At 37.8% G+C, this 19,773-nt stretch overlaps 1 protein-coding gene across 1 annotated transcript in view; it reads right to left on the reverse strand.

Annotated features, from left to right (window-relative positions):
• Window positions 1-3,352: 3,352 nt before the first annotated feature.
• The window catches only part of LOC100018685 (annexin A8), a 34,696-nt gene continuing 18,275 nt past the window's right edge, over window positions 3,353-19,773 (reverse strand). Inside the window, exons 9-13 of the mRNA XM_001371763.5 lie at window positions 19,022-19,115; window positions 17,187-17,282; window positions 15,132-15,190; window positions 12,171-12,293; window positions 3,353-5,298 (exon numbers count right to left, since the gene is read on the reverse strand). Of these exons, the coding sequence (XP_001371800.2) occupies window positions 5,239-5,298; window positions 12,171-12,293; window positions 15,132-15,190; window positions 17,187-17,282; window positions 19,022-19,115 (432 nt within the window). The 3' untranslated portion in view covers window positions 3,353-5,238. The remainder of the gene's footprint in view (window positions 5,299-12,170; window positions 12,294-15,131; window positions 15,191-17,186; window positions 17,283-19,021; window positions 19,116-19,773) is intronic.

Consider the following 19,773-nt stretch of genomic DNA (forward strand, 5'->3'; position numbering starts at 1 on the left):
CTTGGTTGTTCCCCCCCCCCCCCACGTTATATCCTTGTATATTTAGGTGGAAGCCATTATTACCATCCAATTTTTATTCTTGATAAGGAAAACCAAATCTTTTTCTAATATTTGAAGCCCCCAAAGGCTCTGTGATCAGTGATCAGTCTTTAAACTCTGTGCAGAACAGAATAATCCATGACTCAGGAACCTCTTTAGTCTGTAATTCAATTCTACAGCTCATCAACATTTGTTAGCCTGTATAGCCATCTCAACAGAAACATGGAATCCAATTAGGGGCTGAGATTGCATCAGTTGTCATAGATCATTGTTCATCTGGCACACTCTGGCCTTCCTTTGAGCCGTCAGGGCCCAGCACCAGTCAGGCAGACAGAGAATCAGGGAGGCAAGCAGACAGGCCCGCAGGGTAACCTTGAATTCTGATTCGGAGCTGGTATATTTCTCTCCCTTTTTCTGAATCCAGCCAATTTGGGGTTTTAGAGAGCAGCACGGTTATGATTCCAGTTTTAGAATAATTTTAGTTATTTTCAGGGTTAACTTTTAGTCTGGAAGAGATTATAAAGAAAATTCCTGTGTTGGGGAAAATAAAGAACTCACTCTCTTCCCCAAGATGGTTGTTGAGGCATAGGGATGGAGACTGGATTTGGGATTTCAGTGGCATAGGGAAATTCCAGGTAAGGAAACTCTCCCTACTAATTGCAGGTTGACACCTGTTCTGCAACTTGGTCTTAGAGAGTTGTCTAGATCATTAAGAGGTTAAATGACTTGCTTAACTTGTGTATGAGAAGCAAGACTTGAACTTATATTCTTTTGGTTCCAAGGTTAGGTTTCTATACATTATAGCACTATATAAAATGGGCTTATATAAAACCCAAGTTTAAATGTAATCTGTAAAAACATTCTCAGGATCTTAGACACAATGTAAGTCTCACTAGTTTTTCCATCACTTTCAGGAGGCACAGTAACAGCTCCCCATTGGCCAGCATAGAAGCTTCAGTTATCCTGCTTGCTGATACTTTTAGGTTGGGTGGGGACATTGCTCTTGCTTGCATGTTCCCAGAGACTTCCTACATTGTTGCCCTCCAATACTTGAGATATCAATTCTCCACTGTCAAGCCCATCAATTGTCCCTACCTTTCCCTCTGTTTCTGAGGCTAGAGATGACCACTGGAGTAGAAGGTTGGAAGCAGAGACAAAAGTAACAACTTTTGAACCATAGTTAGATAGTTTGTGGGAGAAAGGAAGTGGGAATCTTTTTTTAGCAGCACATAAAGGGAAAAGAAGCCAAGCCTGAACTGATAAGTTGTTTCCATTTTGATAGACTAGCTGCTATGGGAGCGAATAGGGGTTTTGATTGTTTGGAAGATGAAGAAAATATGCCTCCAGGCTGCTGGAGGTTTCTTGGATGCTAAAGGGTGAGAAAGCATGATTGTTGATGCTATTGGCATCCTACAAATTTCCCACCCTGAGACAAAGGCCCAGTGGCCTCACCCCTAATTATGGATCTGATGAGAGAGAGACTCTCAGGGAGTCACCTTCTAGTAACAGATTCTCATTGTGTTCAGACTCAGCTTCTCAGTAATGACTGCACTGCTTGCTAGATCTCACTGTCACAGAATAGGAAAGGAGGCAGAGAAAGGAGGAAAAGGCTATCAATGTCTACAGCTAAGTGGGATTTCCACACTTCTCCTATTTCTTTCCTAAGGTATTCTTTTTAGACTATGCATATCCTCCCAAGAAAAAGGTACATATCTGTGTGATATAGAAAGGAGATAGATCTAGAATTAAATATAGACATGACTGACATTTTCAGATGTACCTGGTCTAATGCTCTTCTGGTGTTTGATAGACTGGCTCAACTGGAGGATGCAGAGCGCCTAAGCAGGCCTGAGGACCATTGAAAGAGTTTACATTTTTGAGGAGTCCTTAAAAATAGTCTACTTATGCACAGGATGTGGCTTAGAGATTGTCCCAATATGGAATAGGTCATAAAAAGTAGAGTAGGTCACAAATGATTTGTATGCCCTTACTTGATTTGCAAATTTTATAACTGTCAGGATAATGGGGTTGAAGATGCATAGATGGGAAGGGAAGCAGAAGAGAGGGAATGGTATTGTGCTGTTTCAGTTCTGTCTTACTCTTCATGGCCCCATTTGAGGTTTTCTTGGCAAAAATAGTGGAGTGGTTTGTCATTTCCTTTTTTGGCTCATTTTACAGATAAGGAAACTGAGGCCAACAGGGTTAAGTGACTTGCTTAGGGTTACAGAGCTAAGAAGTATCTGGAGCTGAATTTGAACTCAGGAAGATGAATATTCCTGACCCTAGACTCAGTACTTTATCACTGTTCCACCTAGCTGCCCCTTAGAGGAGAGAGAAGGTAGGGTAAAAACAGCAGGGGGACCACAACCCAGAGAATTTTTTATATGCAACTGTTTCTGAAGGGATTTGCCACAAAGCTGACTGGTTGTTCCAGTGATTCTGTTGCCACAAATATTCCTTAAATATCCATTACAAGTGGAAATTGAGAACAAAGAAGAAAGAAGAGAGCCATTGTAGTACCTAGTGATTGGGCTTGAAATCAGGTCTTTTCTCTTAAGGCTTAAGATCTGTGTTGATAGGCTTTCTAGAATTCCTCTAACTTGATTACATAGCACTCATCATCACTCACTCTGTGATGGCTAATGGGTGAAAGATTCCAACAAATACTCCCCATAACTATCCTCTTGCGGACACACTGCCTCCTTCTCACCCCCCAAACCCTACAGTTTCCAGTTGCCCCTGGACTTTAATTCTTTCATGATCTTGTCTGTTTTTGCATTGAGCCCAATCCAATGGAAGATTATGAACTTTGATAGAGAAGACAAATAAATGAGAAGTTGCCATTTGCTTTTCCCCTATTTCCTATTAACATTGTATTATCTTTCTTCATGTTTCATATATGTATTAAAATGCCCCCTTTTAAAATTGTTTCTGGCATGCTTCCTAAGCCTCAGCTCCTTCTGAACAATAATGTTCCTGATATCTTTTCTTCTTCTTCAGTGTCATGATTTCATATTCGTATTTGGCTCTTTTTTTGCTTTGTACTTGTTCTTTAAAGAGCCAAACTTATTGGAGAGTTCCTTGTGCAGTCACATTGATTTCCTTAGGATTGTCCTTTACTCGTTGGGAAAATTTGGATTATCTTCTCAGAATTTCATTTTTGAGATACCAAAAAAGATGAGTAAACCTTTTGCCCCCCCTCCCCCCATCCTCTAGTTAAGGACTGTATTTGTGAAAGAAGAGTTCCATTAGAATCTTGGCAAACTCTCCCTTGCATCTGTTTCTAATTAAAATTGTACACATTTAACATTCATTCATTCAATTAATCAATTTAATTCTATTGTCCATATGCCAAACTGTACTAGATCTCCTGGATACAAAAATGAAACTGTCCTTACCCCCTTACAGTCTATCAGAGAGGCAACAGGTTCATATCTATCTGTCTGTCTGTCTATCTATCCATCTATCTATCTGTCTATCCATTTATTCATATATATGTATGTACATATACAAAATATGTACAAAAGTAATATAAAGTAAATTGGAATAGGTACATATAAATAAATGCATATATAAATGATAATAGCTAATATTTATGTAATGACTTAAAGTTTGCAAAACTCTTGACAAATATTACTTCAATTAATCCTCACAACAGTCTTGGGAGGTAAGTGTTATTATCTTCCCCATTTTACAAATGAGGAAACTGAGGCAGACAGAGGTTAAGTGACTTGCCCAGGCTCATACAGCTAAGCATTTGAGGCTAGATTTGAACTCAGGTCTTCCTGACTCTAAGTTTGATGCTCTATTCTCTGTACCACCTTGGAGACATCAACCCAGTCTGACTTTAAATGATGTGGCTGCTTCAACACTTGAGTATTGCATAATGATGACATCAGAAATTTTTGAAGTTTTGTACTATTTGTGAAACAGGATGGTGCAGTGGAAAGTGCCTTTTGAGTAGAGATTCCCGAATTCTTGTTAAGGCTCCACCATTGACTTAGAGCTTGTCCTTTGGCAAGATATCCAGTTTCTGAGTCTATTTAATCCTCACAACTACCCAGAAGGGAAAGGGGGCAATCAGCATTCTTTCCCTTTTATTGATAAATTTTATTGATAAATCAACAATAAAAGGGAGAGAATGCTGATTGCCCCCTTTCCCTTCTGGGTGGTTGTGAGGATTAAAGGAGGTAAGAGATGGCTGAGTCTAAACTGTTATAATAGATGAGGTAAATGGAAATCATACCTGTGAGAGCTTCTAGAGGCAGAGAGACCACGTACAGAATCAGGTGTTCAGAGGATTCCTAATGCCTCTTAGCATTTCATTAGTCCCCTCTTATTTCTACTGACAAGTCCAAAGAGCTCCCAGTTGAGTGATTACTCCAAACCCAAAGCCATTTAGGTTTTAATATACAAATACAACAAAGAATTCAGAATTTCTCCAGGCAGAGAGTGCCACCTATTGTAAAGTCATAAACACAGTCAGCCATCCTCAGAATCGAATTGCTGTCAAGGATGGCTAAAGGTAGCTGGAGCTACCACTTTCTCTGCTCTACCCCTACCCTCCTTTCAGGCCCCAGGAGCACATGATTTGGCAGGTATTGATTCGCATAAGCTTTCCAGCTCATGAAATTTAGTTTCCACCAGGATTTCTAGAGATGATGGATTAAAAAAAAATACTGGTGATAATTTCAAAATGTTCCAAGTCGTTATAATTCTGTTCTGTTTTCAGTCATGCCTAATTGTGAGAATTTGCCTTGAATTAAATGGATTTAATTCGATTGTCCAAATTTAGTATTTCCTGCTAGTTTCACTCAGAGCATTGCTTATCTGAGGGCTGTCAAAGACCCCGTGGCATTGGGCTTCTATTTAATACCAAGTTCTTATTGTGTGGGCCCCTTATTCAGCCTGACATACAGCCTGGACTAGCTTCTGTTGTGGAAATTGTGCAAGGATGAAGGTGGATAGATTGACAGCTTATATGTGAGGGATGCTTGGTGTCGCCTGCCCGAGATACAAGCTCAAAAGGACTGGAGGTCTTGTAAAAATAAAACAAAACAAAACGCAAAGAACATAGAAACTTCCAAAATAAAAGCTTATTGGGTATAATTCCCCAGTATTGGCACCAATGGTGTCCTGTAGTGTGTGGATTTCCACCTAATTCCCTTCTCTGGCATTTCTCTTCCATGTCTGGAAGCTTCAGGAGTCGCTTCCCACCAGATTCAGCAGAGCTGTCTTGTAGTCTCCACTAGTGTCTCCCTGGAGAGGTGTCAAGAAAAGGAGAGTTAATAGAGAGATCAGTGAGTCAATCAATATATTTATTAAGCGCCCAACAATAGGCTAAGTGCTCAAGGAGACAAAAGTTCAATAAGAGATTTCATTCTTCATGAAACTTATAGTTTAGTATATTAGAATTCATCCTTTCAAAATAGGTCTTGACCAAAGACACATGCAAAACCCAGTGGAATTGTGTGTTGGATATGGGAGGGGGTCGGGGGGGAAGGGGAGGGAAAGAACATGATTTTTGTAATCCTGGAAAAGTGCTCTAAATTAATCAATTAAAGAAAATTAAAAAAATAAAAAAATAAAAAAGAATTCATTGTTTCAGTGAAATTCTTTATTTTTACTTTTTATAGTAACCCTTACTTTTTGTCTTAATAACAACTCTAAACGAGAAGAGCAAGGGCTAGGCAAGTGGGGCTAAGTGACTTGCCCAGGGTCACACAGCTAGGAAGTATCTGAAGTTATTTTTGAACCCAGGATCTTCCCAACTTCAGGTATGGTACTCTATCCACTGAGCCACCTAGCGGTCCCTCAGTGAAATTTTCTTAAGCAATTATAAGGCAAATCCACTGATATGAGAGGATGGATAAATAAACTCATACTACAGATGGTGATGGTGGGTAGGGCAGTGTGTGTGTGTGTGTGTGTGTGTGTGTGTGTGTGTGTGTGTGTGTGTGTGTGTGTGTATGTAGGAGAAAGTATTAGGAAGAAAGAAAGCATGCTAGTTTCAAGTAGAAGAAAGTGGACATATTTAACATGATAGAGAAAAACAATCTTAAGCATCTCTCCATTCACTCTTATTCTTCTTGGACAAGATGGTCTAGGGACTTGAGTGCAAGTTTCCCATTAGTCTAGTGCTGTGTTTTGTTGATAGATATTTGCTACATGGTGCACCTTGGCACCATCCTGCCCAAGAACTTTATGATGAGAAGAAACATCAGACTAACTTCAGAGGTTTCATTTACTTAAGTGAATATTTAGCTCAAGAGAATATTTCCTTCTTTCCATTCTATAATTTCTGACTCTATTAAACTGAAGCTAATAAATTAATAGGGATTAGAAGGAATATTCAATTCTAACACCAAATTGACCTAACAAGTAGACAATAAAAGCTAATAGAATCAGCCCTCACTGGTTTATTGGTAAATAAAGGTCTGGGTGGCCTTATTATGGCATCATGAAGATTCACAGGAAGCAGACAGGAGAGGGAGAGAGACAGAGATAGGCAGCAATGACGGAGACCCAGAGACAAGTAGAGATCCTGATACAAGCAGGGACAAAGTCAGAAACACCCAGAGACACAGATAAACCCAGAGACAGAAACAGAGAAAGACAGAGACAGGGACCCAGAGACTCGACTGAAAGACTCAAAGATACAGAGCCAGAAACTCACAGGGAAGCAGAGGCAGTGAGAGAGAGATGCATACACACAGATGGAGACAAAGACAAGCATAGAAACAGAGACACATAGAAAAAGACAGATACACAATGAGAAAGACCGAATGTGAAGAAGAGGAGAGAGAGGGAAAAACCACTGATTCTTTAACATTTCTCCAAAAGGGAGAAGTCCCTGAGAACTTGAGGGGAGGAATTTGTGCTGATGGAGTTCTTATATTGGGGCTATCAATGATTCTGATCTTCATGATGTGATAATAAGACCACCCAGACCTTTATTTACCCATAAGCCAGTGAGGGCTGATTGCATATATGCTTGAGACAGAAGAATTTCCATTTTGTTTTCCATATATATATATATGGAAAATATATATATATATATATATATATATATATATATATATATATATAGTGAACTGTATGCTTAAAAGGCTTAAAAGTGAGGAGCCAGTTTCATTATATTGTTTGAAGCTTCTTGGGTGGGAGTTATGAGTCAAGGCGGCCAGGAAATCCCCCAAAGTATTCCTGGTTTCTTTAGATTATGAATTAGTTTCTGGATACTGTAAACCTTAAAATTCCTTAGACTTATAAATGTTGGAATTTTCACCATTGGGATATTTCATACTTGGAAAATTTCTTACTGATAGTCTATTGGAATGGGAACCCCATTGGCATGGGAGGTTCCTTCTCTTCCCTTCTTAAGATTACTTTAGGACAGAAACCTTTTGCTGAACAATGGAAAGGACTTTGACCTATGCTTAAGCATAGAACAGGAATTTCTTTGAGTCATGATTGATTTTAGAATTGATACAATGGAGATACTTGGAATCAATCTCCACCCTATTCAGTCCTAACAGGATTGAGTAAGGGCTGCAGCCTAGATCAAAATTTAATTATTCCAATCTCTACCCTACTCAGGTTAACAGGATTTAGAAAGGGCTGTAGCAAAGGAGCAAAGATTTAATCATTTGAAAATATGACCTTCAACAGACATGTGCAAAGCCTCTGGGCGGTCCTGGGTTAAGCTAGAGCCTCCATTGGCACAGGGAAATTGATGGACAGTGATTGGGAGATGTGAGAACTGAGGGGAGGCAACTTGGATGGTTTCCTTAAAGATCAGGGGGGTCTGGAGACTGGGGGGGTTGTTGAGGAGTTGGTCAGAGTGGTGGCAGTGTACTCTGAGAAGCTTGCTCTGAAGGAAGCTGAAGGTGGGGGCCTCTGAGACTGTTTCCCATTTTGGTCACGTGAGTAATAGGGACTGATATCTTTTCTTTGCCCCAGCTATCTAAGGGCTTGGGCCTTTTGGCCCAGCCTAAACAGAAGGGGTATTTAAGCCCTATTCCCTTCTCTCCCTTTTTCTCTCTCTCTAGCTCTAATTCCTTTCTTCCTCCTATTGTAATTAAACTCCATAAAAGGTTGACTGCTGACTTGAGTTTTTCATTTAGGAATTACATAGCTGAATTCCTTGGCGACCTTAAATTAATATATATCAGTCTTTTAAAGTGATTCCCTTGTAACAATACTAAGATTTACATAATTAATATTTTTTAAACAAAGTCCATCAAAATGCTAAATCAAAAATCATACTTTCTTTCTAAGCTAAACATAAAGAATCCCTAAAACTAAAGGGCTCTAACTCCAATACAGATCACTTTCATTATATCTATAGAAAAGCACCACAAATGCACAAAACGTTCTTCCACAAAATGGAGTAATGTGCCCTAATTTTTGTGTTCCAATTTGTTGAATGAATGAAGGTTAGGGAAGGTGACTTGTTCTTTGTTAGTGTGTGTTTCATATCATTATATTGATACCCTCTTTCTCTATCCCCAGATACATAATCAGAGTATTGATTACCAATGAATCCCAGGTCTATAAGCGTCTTTCAGAGGTTGTTCAATCATTACTACTATTTTTAAGGGCAACTGAAACAGATGGAGCTATTCTGCCCTAATAGGATGCTTAGCTGACAAGATCTTCCTTCTAATACTTCCTCTTCTTAAATGGCATGACTTTAGTCAAATCTCTTTTCCACTTTGGGTCTCAGTATTTGTATTTGTAAAATGGGGAGTATTGGAATTTTCACTACTGATCTTGCAGGGTCATTATGAAAAAAAGAAAGTGATTCATGAATGTGATTTATGAATCTATCTAGCATTAATTAAAGGCCATCCCCAGCATTTTCCCAGTGCAAATCAGGTTGTATGTTACAGGAAGTGGAGAGAGATAGCAACTTTGCTTTTCTAAGAGATCTACATGTTGTTTTCAGCTACCAGTTAACTTGAGGTGACCAGGTAAGTCAATTGGAACAAAAAAGATCTGACATTCAAGTCATAGATACAAGTATTATTTCAGCTATGTGAAGAAATATTTGAAGAGATTCTTTTCTTCCTTTCCTTCCTCCATTTTGTATATTTTCTTCACATCAGAAGGAGAAGAAAAAGGGGAAGGGGGAGCTATTCATTACTTTTAGTTTTATCAGAGAATGAATATTCATTCCAGATCCCTAAAAGAGGCTTATTAATCAAGATAGCAGAAGTGGCATTGCATATTAGAAGAAGGGCTCCTCATCTTAAGAGATTTTCTTTGGGGAGTGATCATGTGATGGCCCTTTATCAGCATTTCCAAGTGGGAAGGGTTATCTGTATCCCAGAGAAAAGGATGCTACTTTTTTTCCAATCATTAATTTGACAAATAATTACTAATTTTACTACTAAAAACTAAAATTCAAAGAACTATGGGTTTAATATGTACAAGTACACTGGGGAGATTTAGAAAGATGTTTTTGTGTGTATGTGAGCATGTCTCAAATCAAGGGCTAAAAGTGATTCAATAATAATAATGCTAGGTAATATTTATACAGCACTTACTTTGTGCCAGGCACTATGCTAAGGGCTTAATTATTATCTCATTTGATCCTTGCAATAATCTTGGGAGGTGGGTGCTATTATCATTATCCTTTTACAGTATGCTAACAAATGTTCCATCAAGCTGCCCCTTGTTCAGGGAAAAACCTCTCTCAAACCATAATATGCTAGCCAGGTTTTTTTTTTTTTAGGTTACTTATTTTGATTTTTTTTACATTTCTGCTTAGCCAAAAGATTCTGAGTTCTAAGCTCCCTTTTCTTTCTTTCTAGGTGATATGGGCTGAAAGGTTATTCAAATTAAAGTACAAATCTCTTGTGGATTCAACCTCACTTTAGAAGGGAATAATCTGATGAGTCCTATCCAAGTATCTAAGGATGGTAATTTAGAAACCTTGTCAGGCTCTGGACCAGCAGGACATATAGGATCTTGGGCAAGGGATGCTCAGCTCTCCTGGGAGAAGGAGGAAGGATATTGAAATTGGGATGAGGTTTTGGTTACCTTATTTGTAAATAAGATAAACATGACTTACTCTTATGAAGGTGACAGAGCCTGCATAGCACAAGGAAAAACTTTCTAATAATTAGAGCTACCTACAAATGAAATGGAAGTGGGGGGCTACAACTTCACTTTAAGTCTTCACGTGAATATCAAATAACTACTTTCCCAGTATGCTATAGATCTGTGCTTTGCATTATTCAGATAAGAGACCAGATGACCTCTGGGGTCATTTCCATCTCTGAGATTCAGTGGTTTTGGTCCCTGCTCCCGAGTGAGTGTAAGTATAGATAGTAAAGAGAGAGGAAGAACTTCAGGAGGGGACCATTGCTGGTTGGGATCCTCATTGCTCAGGAATTCACAGCGATGGAAGGAAAAACTTAAAATTAGAACATATGAGAGTAAAATAGGCTATACAGCAAGATAGTGGGTTTCCCCTTATTAGAAACATTCGAGTAAAAACTGGATGACCACCTGCAAAGGAATGCTATATTATTGTTGTTCAGTCGTGTCTGATTCTTTGTGATCCCATTTGGGGTTTTCCTGGCAAAAAGATTGATTTTCTATTTCTTTTTCTGACTCACCTTACAATTGAGGAAACTGAAACAAACAGGTTTAAGTGACTTGCCCAGGATCACACAACTATTAAGTGTCCAAGGCCAGATTTGACCTCAGTTCTTCCTGACTCCAGACCTGGCACTCTTATCTATCCACTGTGCCACCTAGCTATCCCTGAAGGAGGATATTGTTATATAGATAGATAGAAGGAATTTAGGTCTGATGGCTTTAGGGTAAATGACTTCTGAGATTCTTTCTGACTCTGAGATTTTGTAAGTCTATAAGTAGACTGAGACTGTAAGGCCTGGTAAATCCTTTTCCTTTAATGAAATCCTCCACTGATGCATTTTGGCCAGCATGCTTTCAAGAACGTCATTACCGTCAGACTTTTGGTTTTCTCAGTGGAGAATACATAACTTGAGTAGCAAGTTCTCTGATCAAAAATGATAATAGTGTAGGGGGCAGCTGGGTGGCTCAGTGGATTGAGAGTCAGGCCTAGAGATGGGAGGTCCTAGGTTCAAATCTGGCCTCAGACACTTCCCAGCTGTGTGACCCTGGGCAAGTCACTTGACCCCCATTGCCTAGCCCTTACCACTCTTCTGCCTTGGAGCCAATACACAGTATTGACTCCAAGACGGAAGGTAAGGGTTTAAAAAAATGATAATAGTGTTAGCCTGGTAAGGAGAAGTACACAGCTCATGGGCCTTTTTGCCAGATTCTCATGACCATAATCTGCACTATAATAGGGATTTCTTGGAACTGACTTAGAATCAAGTCTCTTAGGACTCTAATTTCTTATCGCTGTCCCAAGAAAAACTTTCTATTTTATCTGAAAAAAGACAAGGCTTGTTCTCATATTTTGAAGGGTAATGTAAGTTCATTTCTGGGACAAAATACTTGAAGATATTAATCTACATTGTAGTTCCTGACTGATTCATCCCAGAATATATCCGATATATCTAAAATTTAAAGTTCTTAAAACAAAGAATTGAATATTTAAAAAATCTCTTTGGGCACAATTTCATACACTAAGGACGCATTGTTTATGTTGAGGCAAACAGTCTACATTCACAGCTATTGACAGTTCATTCACTCATTCCTTTAGACAGTCCAAGCTAAAGAAATTTTGCTCTAAGCACCAAAAACAAATAAAAAGAAATATTTTTTTTTGACTTGCCTTTTGGTGGGAATTCCAAAGTTACCTGATGAATTCATTGAGAAAAACCTGGATACTAAGATGGTGCTCTTGCTTTAAGCCCTAATGCTTAGTCAAAAGTCCTTTTGGGATATGTCTGTTTTTACAGATGCCTGTAGTAAATAGTAAAAATAAGGAGGCATTCTGAGGGGTTTTGTGGAATAGGAATTGGGTTTGTTCTTCATGGCACCAGAAGGCAAAGGAATTTGATCTTTACTTGAGAGCCAATAGAGATCCTAGAGGATTTCTGATCACAGGTATGACACGACCACATCTATGTACATGAGAATATTAAATAATATTTCAAAACAGTGATAGAGAACAAAAATTTACTCACCATGATCATGCTAGAAAGAGACTTTCCATATAACTTCTTAAACTCACACTTGATTTGGTTTAAGTCGATTTCACTCCTTGAAACAATATTTCGGATCAGGGTACCATCCCGAGTTCCTAATCCCTGGATTAAATAAAGTAGATATCACGTCTGGCCTTTTCAAAGGAGAAATTTATTAGGTCTCCACTCTGTTTCTAGTTAATAAAACATTTCCACATATATTAAAATATAGGAATTAAATTCATTAATGGAAAGTACCACTCTCCATGATTTCTTCTCCCTACTAATAAGATTTCCATTAAATTTAAACCTTTTTTTCTGTCTTAAAAGTAAAATCTTAAAAACTTCTAGTGATTGTTAGGTATATGAGAAACATTAATAAAAGCTTGAAAACAATCAATGATATCTGAGGATATCTCAGTTTGTTATTCTATAAGTAAAATCTTGCTAATAAAAATCCATCCATGCTAACTTATTGTGAGCCCAATGGAATATTGTCTGCTAGGGTTTGTGTCTTCTTTATTCTTGATTTCCTCTTCTTAACTGCCATTCCTGCTTCCTCACATAACGAGATACCTTACACAGTGATGGTAAAAGTCTAAAAATGATAGTGTTATGAGGACAACAGATTGTTATAGAAATTCTGTTCCCTTTTGCAACAATTTGTTATCCTTTCAGTTTCACTTACAAATACTCCTGAGGAGATCTGGTTTAGCCAGGTTTATTTATTTGTTTATTTTAAAGCCAGGTTTAATGCCAAGCTTTTTGCATACTCATTTTCTCCTCACTGGCTTTTTGCTATTTTTTGAAGTGATAAAGCTTGTCTCAACTATACTTGTCAATAATGAATTGAAAGTGAGTTTGCACTCTGAACTAACATTGCCCTTTGTAGTTATATCTTTTTGCCAAGCAAAGAGATTAAAAATTTTCTATCTGAGGCTGTCTGGGGGTCCTCTGGCCACCTTACTGTGATAAGTATTTTTATACTGGTTAATCTTTTCAAAGGAATGGTGGCAATCAGAGTTCATATCATTGCCTTTATCCATTTCTCATCTTTCTAGTTCAGCAAAAAATTTAAAAATAAGTTAGTTTGATGCTGTAAACTTATTAATTTGACAAATAGCTACTAATCATTCCTACTTTACAGAGTACTCTGCTTATTGGAGGGAGAAGTATAAAGTTAAAATAATACATAATCCTTGCCCTCATATGGCTGACAGTCTAACAGAGGAGTCAGTTAGAAATATATAACATTCAAACATTATGTGATAGGTATTAGAAAACAAAGTGTTATATAAACTTCACTGGTGAAGGTCATCCCTTTTGGGGTTCAGAACAGGTTTTCTGCAGGAGGTAGCATTTAAATTTGACCTAAGAGAGTATGTAGAAATTCAAAAGGTAAGAGGAGGAAACAATAAGAACAAAGGCAAGAAGATACATAGTATTATTCAGAGCACAAAGAAAAGAGCAATTTGTAAGAAATATAGAGTGAGTGAGTAGAGTCAAATGAGACAAGCCCTGAAAGGCAGTGTTAAATTATTAAGTCCTGAAGGTGAGGGAGAAGAATTTGGACTTTACCTCATAAACAATATTACTTTTGAGCAGATAAGGGACCTACCAAGATCAATGTGCAACAAATATTTGTCTAGCAGCCATGCAAAAAATGGTTAGGATGGATACGGCAGAGGGAGGAGAAGACAGGAAAACACCTATTAGCATCCCACAGCAACAGTCTAAGTAGGTGATAAAAATGGTTTGTATGAGGATAGGGCAATGGGGATGGGGAAGAGGGGACAAAGGTGAGAGATATTACAGAAGTGGAATAAACAGAACTTAGTGATTAATTGGTTAAGATAGGTAAGAGGGAGAGAAAACTCAAAGATAATCCCAGGGCTGAAAACATGGGAGAGTGGATGAATGGTGGTGCTCTACAGATGAATGGTCTAGAAAGAGTATTGGGGAGCAAATGTAGCCCTGGCCTTTTCCCTGGCCCTATAAATTACAAGCAGTGGGGAAAAGAGGGACTTTAGTGGAGAAGTTTGTAGGGGGTATGCTAAATAAAGTTTCTGTTAAAATGAGGAAGCAGAAAACATGTTGGTCGAAAAGACTGAAGACACTGGAGAGATCACTGAAAACTGAGCAGTAATTTCAAAGGTTATGAAAGAAAGGTAAAGGAGATAAATGATGGGTTGGAATTTAAGTTGAAGTTCATTCAAGGGAAAACACAGAGGCATATAGTAGATGTGAGAGGACCTCAACAAAATTTCCTTGTATTTATTTTTGTCTATACTATTTAGAAATATACTTCATTGGGGGCAGTTGGGTAGCTCAGTGGATTGAGAGCCAGGTCTAGAGACGGGAAGTTCTAGGTTCAAATCTGGCCTCAAACACTTCCCAGCTGTGTGACCCTGGGCAAGTCACTTGACCCCCATTGCCTACCCTTACCACTCTTCTGCCTTGGAACCAATACACAGTATTGATTCCAAGACAGAGGGTAAGGGTTAAAAAAAAAAAATATATATATATATATATATACTTCACCCCTCCTCTCCATTTACTTTCCCCCACCATTATTATTTTCTTTTGGGCAAGGATTGCTTTATTTTCAGCTTTATAACTTCAGCCCTACCACAATGTCTAGAAAATAATAAATGGCTAATAAATGCTTATTGATCAATAAGCATTGGTTATCAGCCAAGAGTACAACTATATTTATTCAAAAGAATTTTTGATAAATATAATTCAGATAAAGAAAATTGCTATGTTGATTGCAAAGGTTCAAAGCTAAACACACACATACACACACACACACACACACACACACACACACAACAACAAAACAACAAAAATCCCAGCAGAAAAACAAACCACTAATCAAAATGATTGTATTTGGTTTCCCCCATAAGAACAAAGGACTTTGAAGAAGTTGATAGGCTAAATCATCAGCACAGTCTTTCTCACCTTCATGGAATAGTACAGTCTCTCTGCAAAGTAACTGTGAATGTTCCGGGTGCACTTCACTAGACAAAGGGAAAGGTTTGGTTAATTTTCCAGATGTGATGGGGGATATTGCCCAAGTGTGAAATTTGAATCTCCTATGAAAACTGGCAACTAGGACCCCCAATTCTAGGGATACATGCCCTTGACTTCTAAGATAAACGATTCTTCATAGTATTTTATTATCATTAAAGATATGTGTGGTGGATTTAATGGATTTAACTTTCAAGAGTCAGTGTCTAAATTATGGTAAGGTTGGCCCTGCTAACCTAATCTGAACTATCTTTGAAGTATGACTTCAGAAAGTTTTCTCTTAGAAGATGGCAACCAATTGGAAACCCGGAGAGATTCAGGATGCTTCTGAGAAGGTCCAGGGAAATCATAGGCAACAAGACATATTGAATTTCAATTCAAGGATCAGAGTGGTGGAATTTCGAGGATTTCAGCTCTAACTGTGCAATTTATGGCAAGCACAGATTTTCGGTTTTTTTTTTTCAGCTCATCCCTTAAAATTTTTTAACATCGATGAAATTCTTTTAAAATCCTTAATTTATACAGTTTAGGAATCTTTTGTTTTTATATCACCTTTATTTCCAAATATATTTCTCCACCACCAGAAGTTATTACTTGTAACTAAGTTAAAAAAAAAGAACAGTTTTTTGCATTTATTCTATATTTAACTCATACATTACATTCCTATTTATGTACAAACTGACTCTTCTATTAGAATATAAACTCCTTGAGGGCAAGGAGAGATCTTGTAAATTGTTCTTTGAATTTCTAGCATTTTGTATGGTGCTAGGCACATAGTCCATGGTTAATAAATTCTTGTGATTGCAATATTCATTGCTCTATGTCTCTAGTCCCTCATAACATCAGTTTAAAATATTTTGATCCAATTATTTTTATTATTTTATAATTTATTATAAATTATATTTATTATTGTGAATTATTTTATCCATTTGTTTTTAAACATTTTAGAATATATTGTATAAGTTAGACAGTCCTAGACAATTTAGAATGGGAATAGAGTTTGGAGTTTATCTAGTCAAAATAGTATGTGGAAGATTCAGGACTTGGAACTAATCATTTGACTCAAACTCTAGAGCAAATTAACCCTAATTTCTTCCCTCTGCTCTGAAGTCATCATACTATAGAGGAAGGGGTATTGGGGTAAACCAAGAAGCCAAATGGCATAGTTGAAAGAAAGCTGGAATTGGAATTGCAAAGACCTGGGTGTAAATCATCCTGCAGCCCTTGCTAGCTGTGACTGGGCAATAAGGAAGTTCTCAGTCGAGTTTCTTCATCTGTAAAGTGGGCATAATAATTATGCCCACCTCCAGGGTTGTTATGAGGATCAAATGGGATAATATTTGTAGAGTGTTTAGCCCAGTGCCTGGTGCTTAATAAATGCTTCTTTCCTTCCTTCCTTTAACTATCTGTCTGACCAAGAGCAAATAAATCAGTCCATCCCATCGGTAAAATCAGAAGAGTAATTCTGTGGAAGAGAGATTAGACTTTTTCTGCCTTGACTCAGAGGGCAGAACTTTGTATTTACTTTGTACTTCTCCCTGTGCAAGTGGAATGTGAGCTACTTGATGGCAGAGAAGGCTTTATTTTTGTCTTGGTATATTGAGTGTTTAGGCACAAATGGATAGAGATTGCACCTTTGACTTCATTGACAGAGAATTTTCAGAAGAGGAAATTTTCTCTACCAGTGCAAGTTGGCACCATCTCAGCCACTGCTAGCCATAGGAAGTTGCTTCCTGAGAACTGAGAGATTAAAGAACTTGTTCAGAATTCCATAGCCAGTATGTATCAAAGGTGGGACTTGTACCCATTGGTTTCAAGGGCAATTCTATATACCAGGTTAATGCATGCTTGTTGAATTGAGTTGAATTCTGTGATCTTTGTTCCCTTTCCACTATTGGACCCACAAAGACACAGTTTTCTAGGGGTAGCTTCAATCTGAAGACCACGGTGTATGTGGAAATTATTGAGATTTTCATACCACCTTACCCACAGTGAGCATTGCCTCCTCTAGGGACCCATGGGTCTCACTCTTAATGCTGTCTTCGATGCTCTTGTTGGCAATTTTCTGGTATTCATCAAACACTGTGGAAAGAATATTAGCTTGTCACAAGAATCTTTGAGGAAAAGAAGATTGCTATAGATGAATTTTCTGAACAAAAATATCACCATCCACTTCCTACCCAAGGATTCCTCTCTCCAAGCTATGAAATTAATTCTGGGAAAAGGCTTATAGAAGTATCAAAATTAAATCCCTTAGTTGTAAACTTTTATTGAAAAGAATAATAATGAAGAGAAATACAAAATTCAGCAAATTTTTCTTTCAATTAGTAAAATGTTTACCGGCTACTCATCACACATTCTTCTTCTTCAAGCATGCTGCATTTTTGGCCAATTGAACTACTTCTTCATGCATTTGACATGCTATCTCCAGTCTCAGGGTCTTTGTACAAGATGTCTACACTCACCCTTGGAATACACTCCATTTTTACCTCTGCTTCCTAAAATCCCAAGCTTCCTTCAGACCAAGTGCCATCTTCTACATGAGATCTTTCCTGACCTTCATCCCCTTCCCCAATAGCTATTAATATCCTTGTAACTCTCATCAACTGTGAATTTTCTTGGATGTTTGTACATAGTTTTCACTTCTACATGTACAATTTTTAAAAAAATCTCCATAGACTGTAGGCACCTAGAACACAGCAATTGCTTACTGAATGGTTGTTGACTGATAGTTGGTTTCACTGATTCTTGTCTAAAGAACTTGACTCACTCAGTAATTGTTTAATTCATCTTACTATTTTAAGGTGAATATATTAAACATATTTGTTGCTGTTAGTTATATCTGACTCTCCATGACCCCATTTGGGCTTTTCTGGGCAAAGATACTAGAGTGGTTTGTCATTTCCTTCTCCAACTCATTTTACAGATGAAGAAACTGAGGCAAACAGAGTTCAGTGACTTGTACAAAGTCACATAGCTAAGAAGTATCTGAAGCCAGATTTTAATTCATGAAGATGAATCTTCTTGAATTTAAGCCCAGAGCTCTACCTTCTGCACCACCTAGTTGACCTGTCAAACATATTAGTGATTTTCTTTTATTTATTGCTTTAAAGTTTAGAAGACATTTTCCTCACAACACCTAATAGCACCTCCCTTCCTGGGTGGTTGTGAGGATAAAATGAATAACATTTGTGAAGTGATTTGAAAACCTTAAAGTATGTATAGTAAATGCTAAATAATTATGATTATTTTTATTATGATTAACAGTCCAAATAGCTTACAAGACCTATCTGATCCTCTTCAAGATATACTAGCCCCATGAAGATGGCCAATTCCCTATCTATGCTCATTAGGCTATTACCCAAGGTTGAGTTTTATATCTCCTCCTAGAAGGACATGCTCCAAATTTCTTAGCATCTCTCTGTAATCCCTTGGTAACTTCACTGGATCTAGAAGAGTCCCTGTTTCTTACGGCACCAAAACACCAATCCCGGCTAACATAATAAGAGCTGGGAATTTTAGTTCCATTGTTCTAGGAATTCCAAGTGGGTAAAATAGTTCTAACCCATTCTCACATAGATAATGGCCAAATAAAAGGGACTGAATATATCAGTTCCCATTGCTTTAGGGTTGTCCTTTCCTGATGTGGTTAAGAGTCTGATTGAGATTCAAGATTTGAAATTTGGTCAGAGTCAAAGCAGATCTCACAGAAAATTCTATGAAGGCTTAGTTAGCATAGTCTTGGGCACAAAGAAAGTGCTGAATAAATGTTTATTGATTGACTATGAGAGTGTGAAAACACTACAAAGGATGCTCTGTACCTCTCATCAAGTGTGTGGCACTCCGGGTGCAAAGGATGGTGATAAATTTCATCTCATCAGTACCCCGTATCTTTTCTCCAGCTGCATAGAGGTCCTAATAGTATAAATAATATTTATTTACAATATGTTTAAATCAGCTCTAACAATGTAACAAGAACAACACATATTTGTAAGAAAATCCAGAAACTAAAAGATGGAAATAATATGGTGGAGAGTATTTGAGTCAGGATCAATGGAAGGAGAAACCAAAGTGATTTTATTACAGTAGTAAGTGTTCTCCATGTGGTTCCACTGTGGGAGCTTTTAAAAAATGATCACTGTTGATCTAGGAGAGAAAAGAGAGAAGAAGCAAGAAAGGTGATGGATAATGGATAATACGAGAATAACTTTGTAAAAATGGTGCCAAGTGTGCCAAAGCTCTGAGTGAACTGAGATGGGTAACAAATTCTAGGGACAATGAAGAGACTGTTTTAAACTGTTGGGAAGAATCAAAGAACTGCTGTTTGACTTGGATAGGACAGTGATAATGGATGACAGAAATAAGGCAGAATGATTCATCCTTTAATCTTTTCTTCATCCTTTTTCATGAAAACCTCACTTCAGTGCCTCATGGTGTGGAGGTGATTCCTTGGTTCTCAAAAACTCTGCCATCAGAGTGTGAAATAGATAGTTTGTTGAGAAAAGCATTGGATTAGTCATCAGAAGATTCAGGTTCTAGTCCTGATTCTTTGACTAGGCAAGCCACTTCTCAA

This window comes from Monodelphis domestica, chromosome 1 (genome assembly GCF_027887165.1).
Source record: "Monodelphis domestica isolate mMonDom1 chromosome 1, mMonDom1.pri, whole genome shotgun sequence".
In the NCBI taxonomy this organism is placed as follows: Eukaryota; Metazoa; Chordata; class Mammalia; order Didelphimorphia; family Didelphidae; genus Monodelphis; species Monodelphis domestica.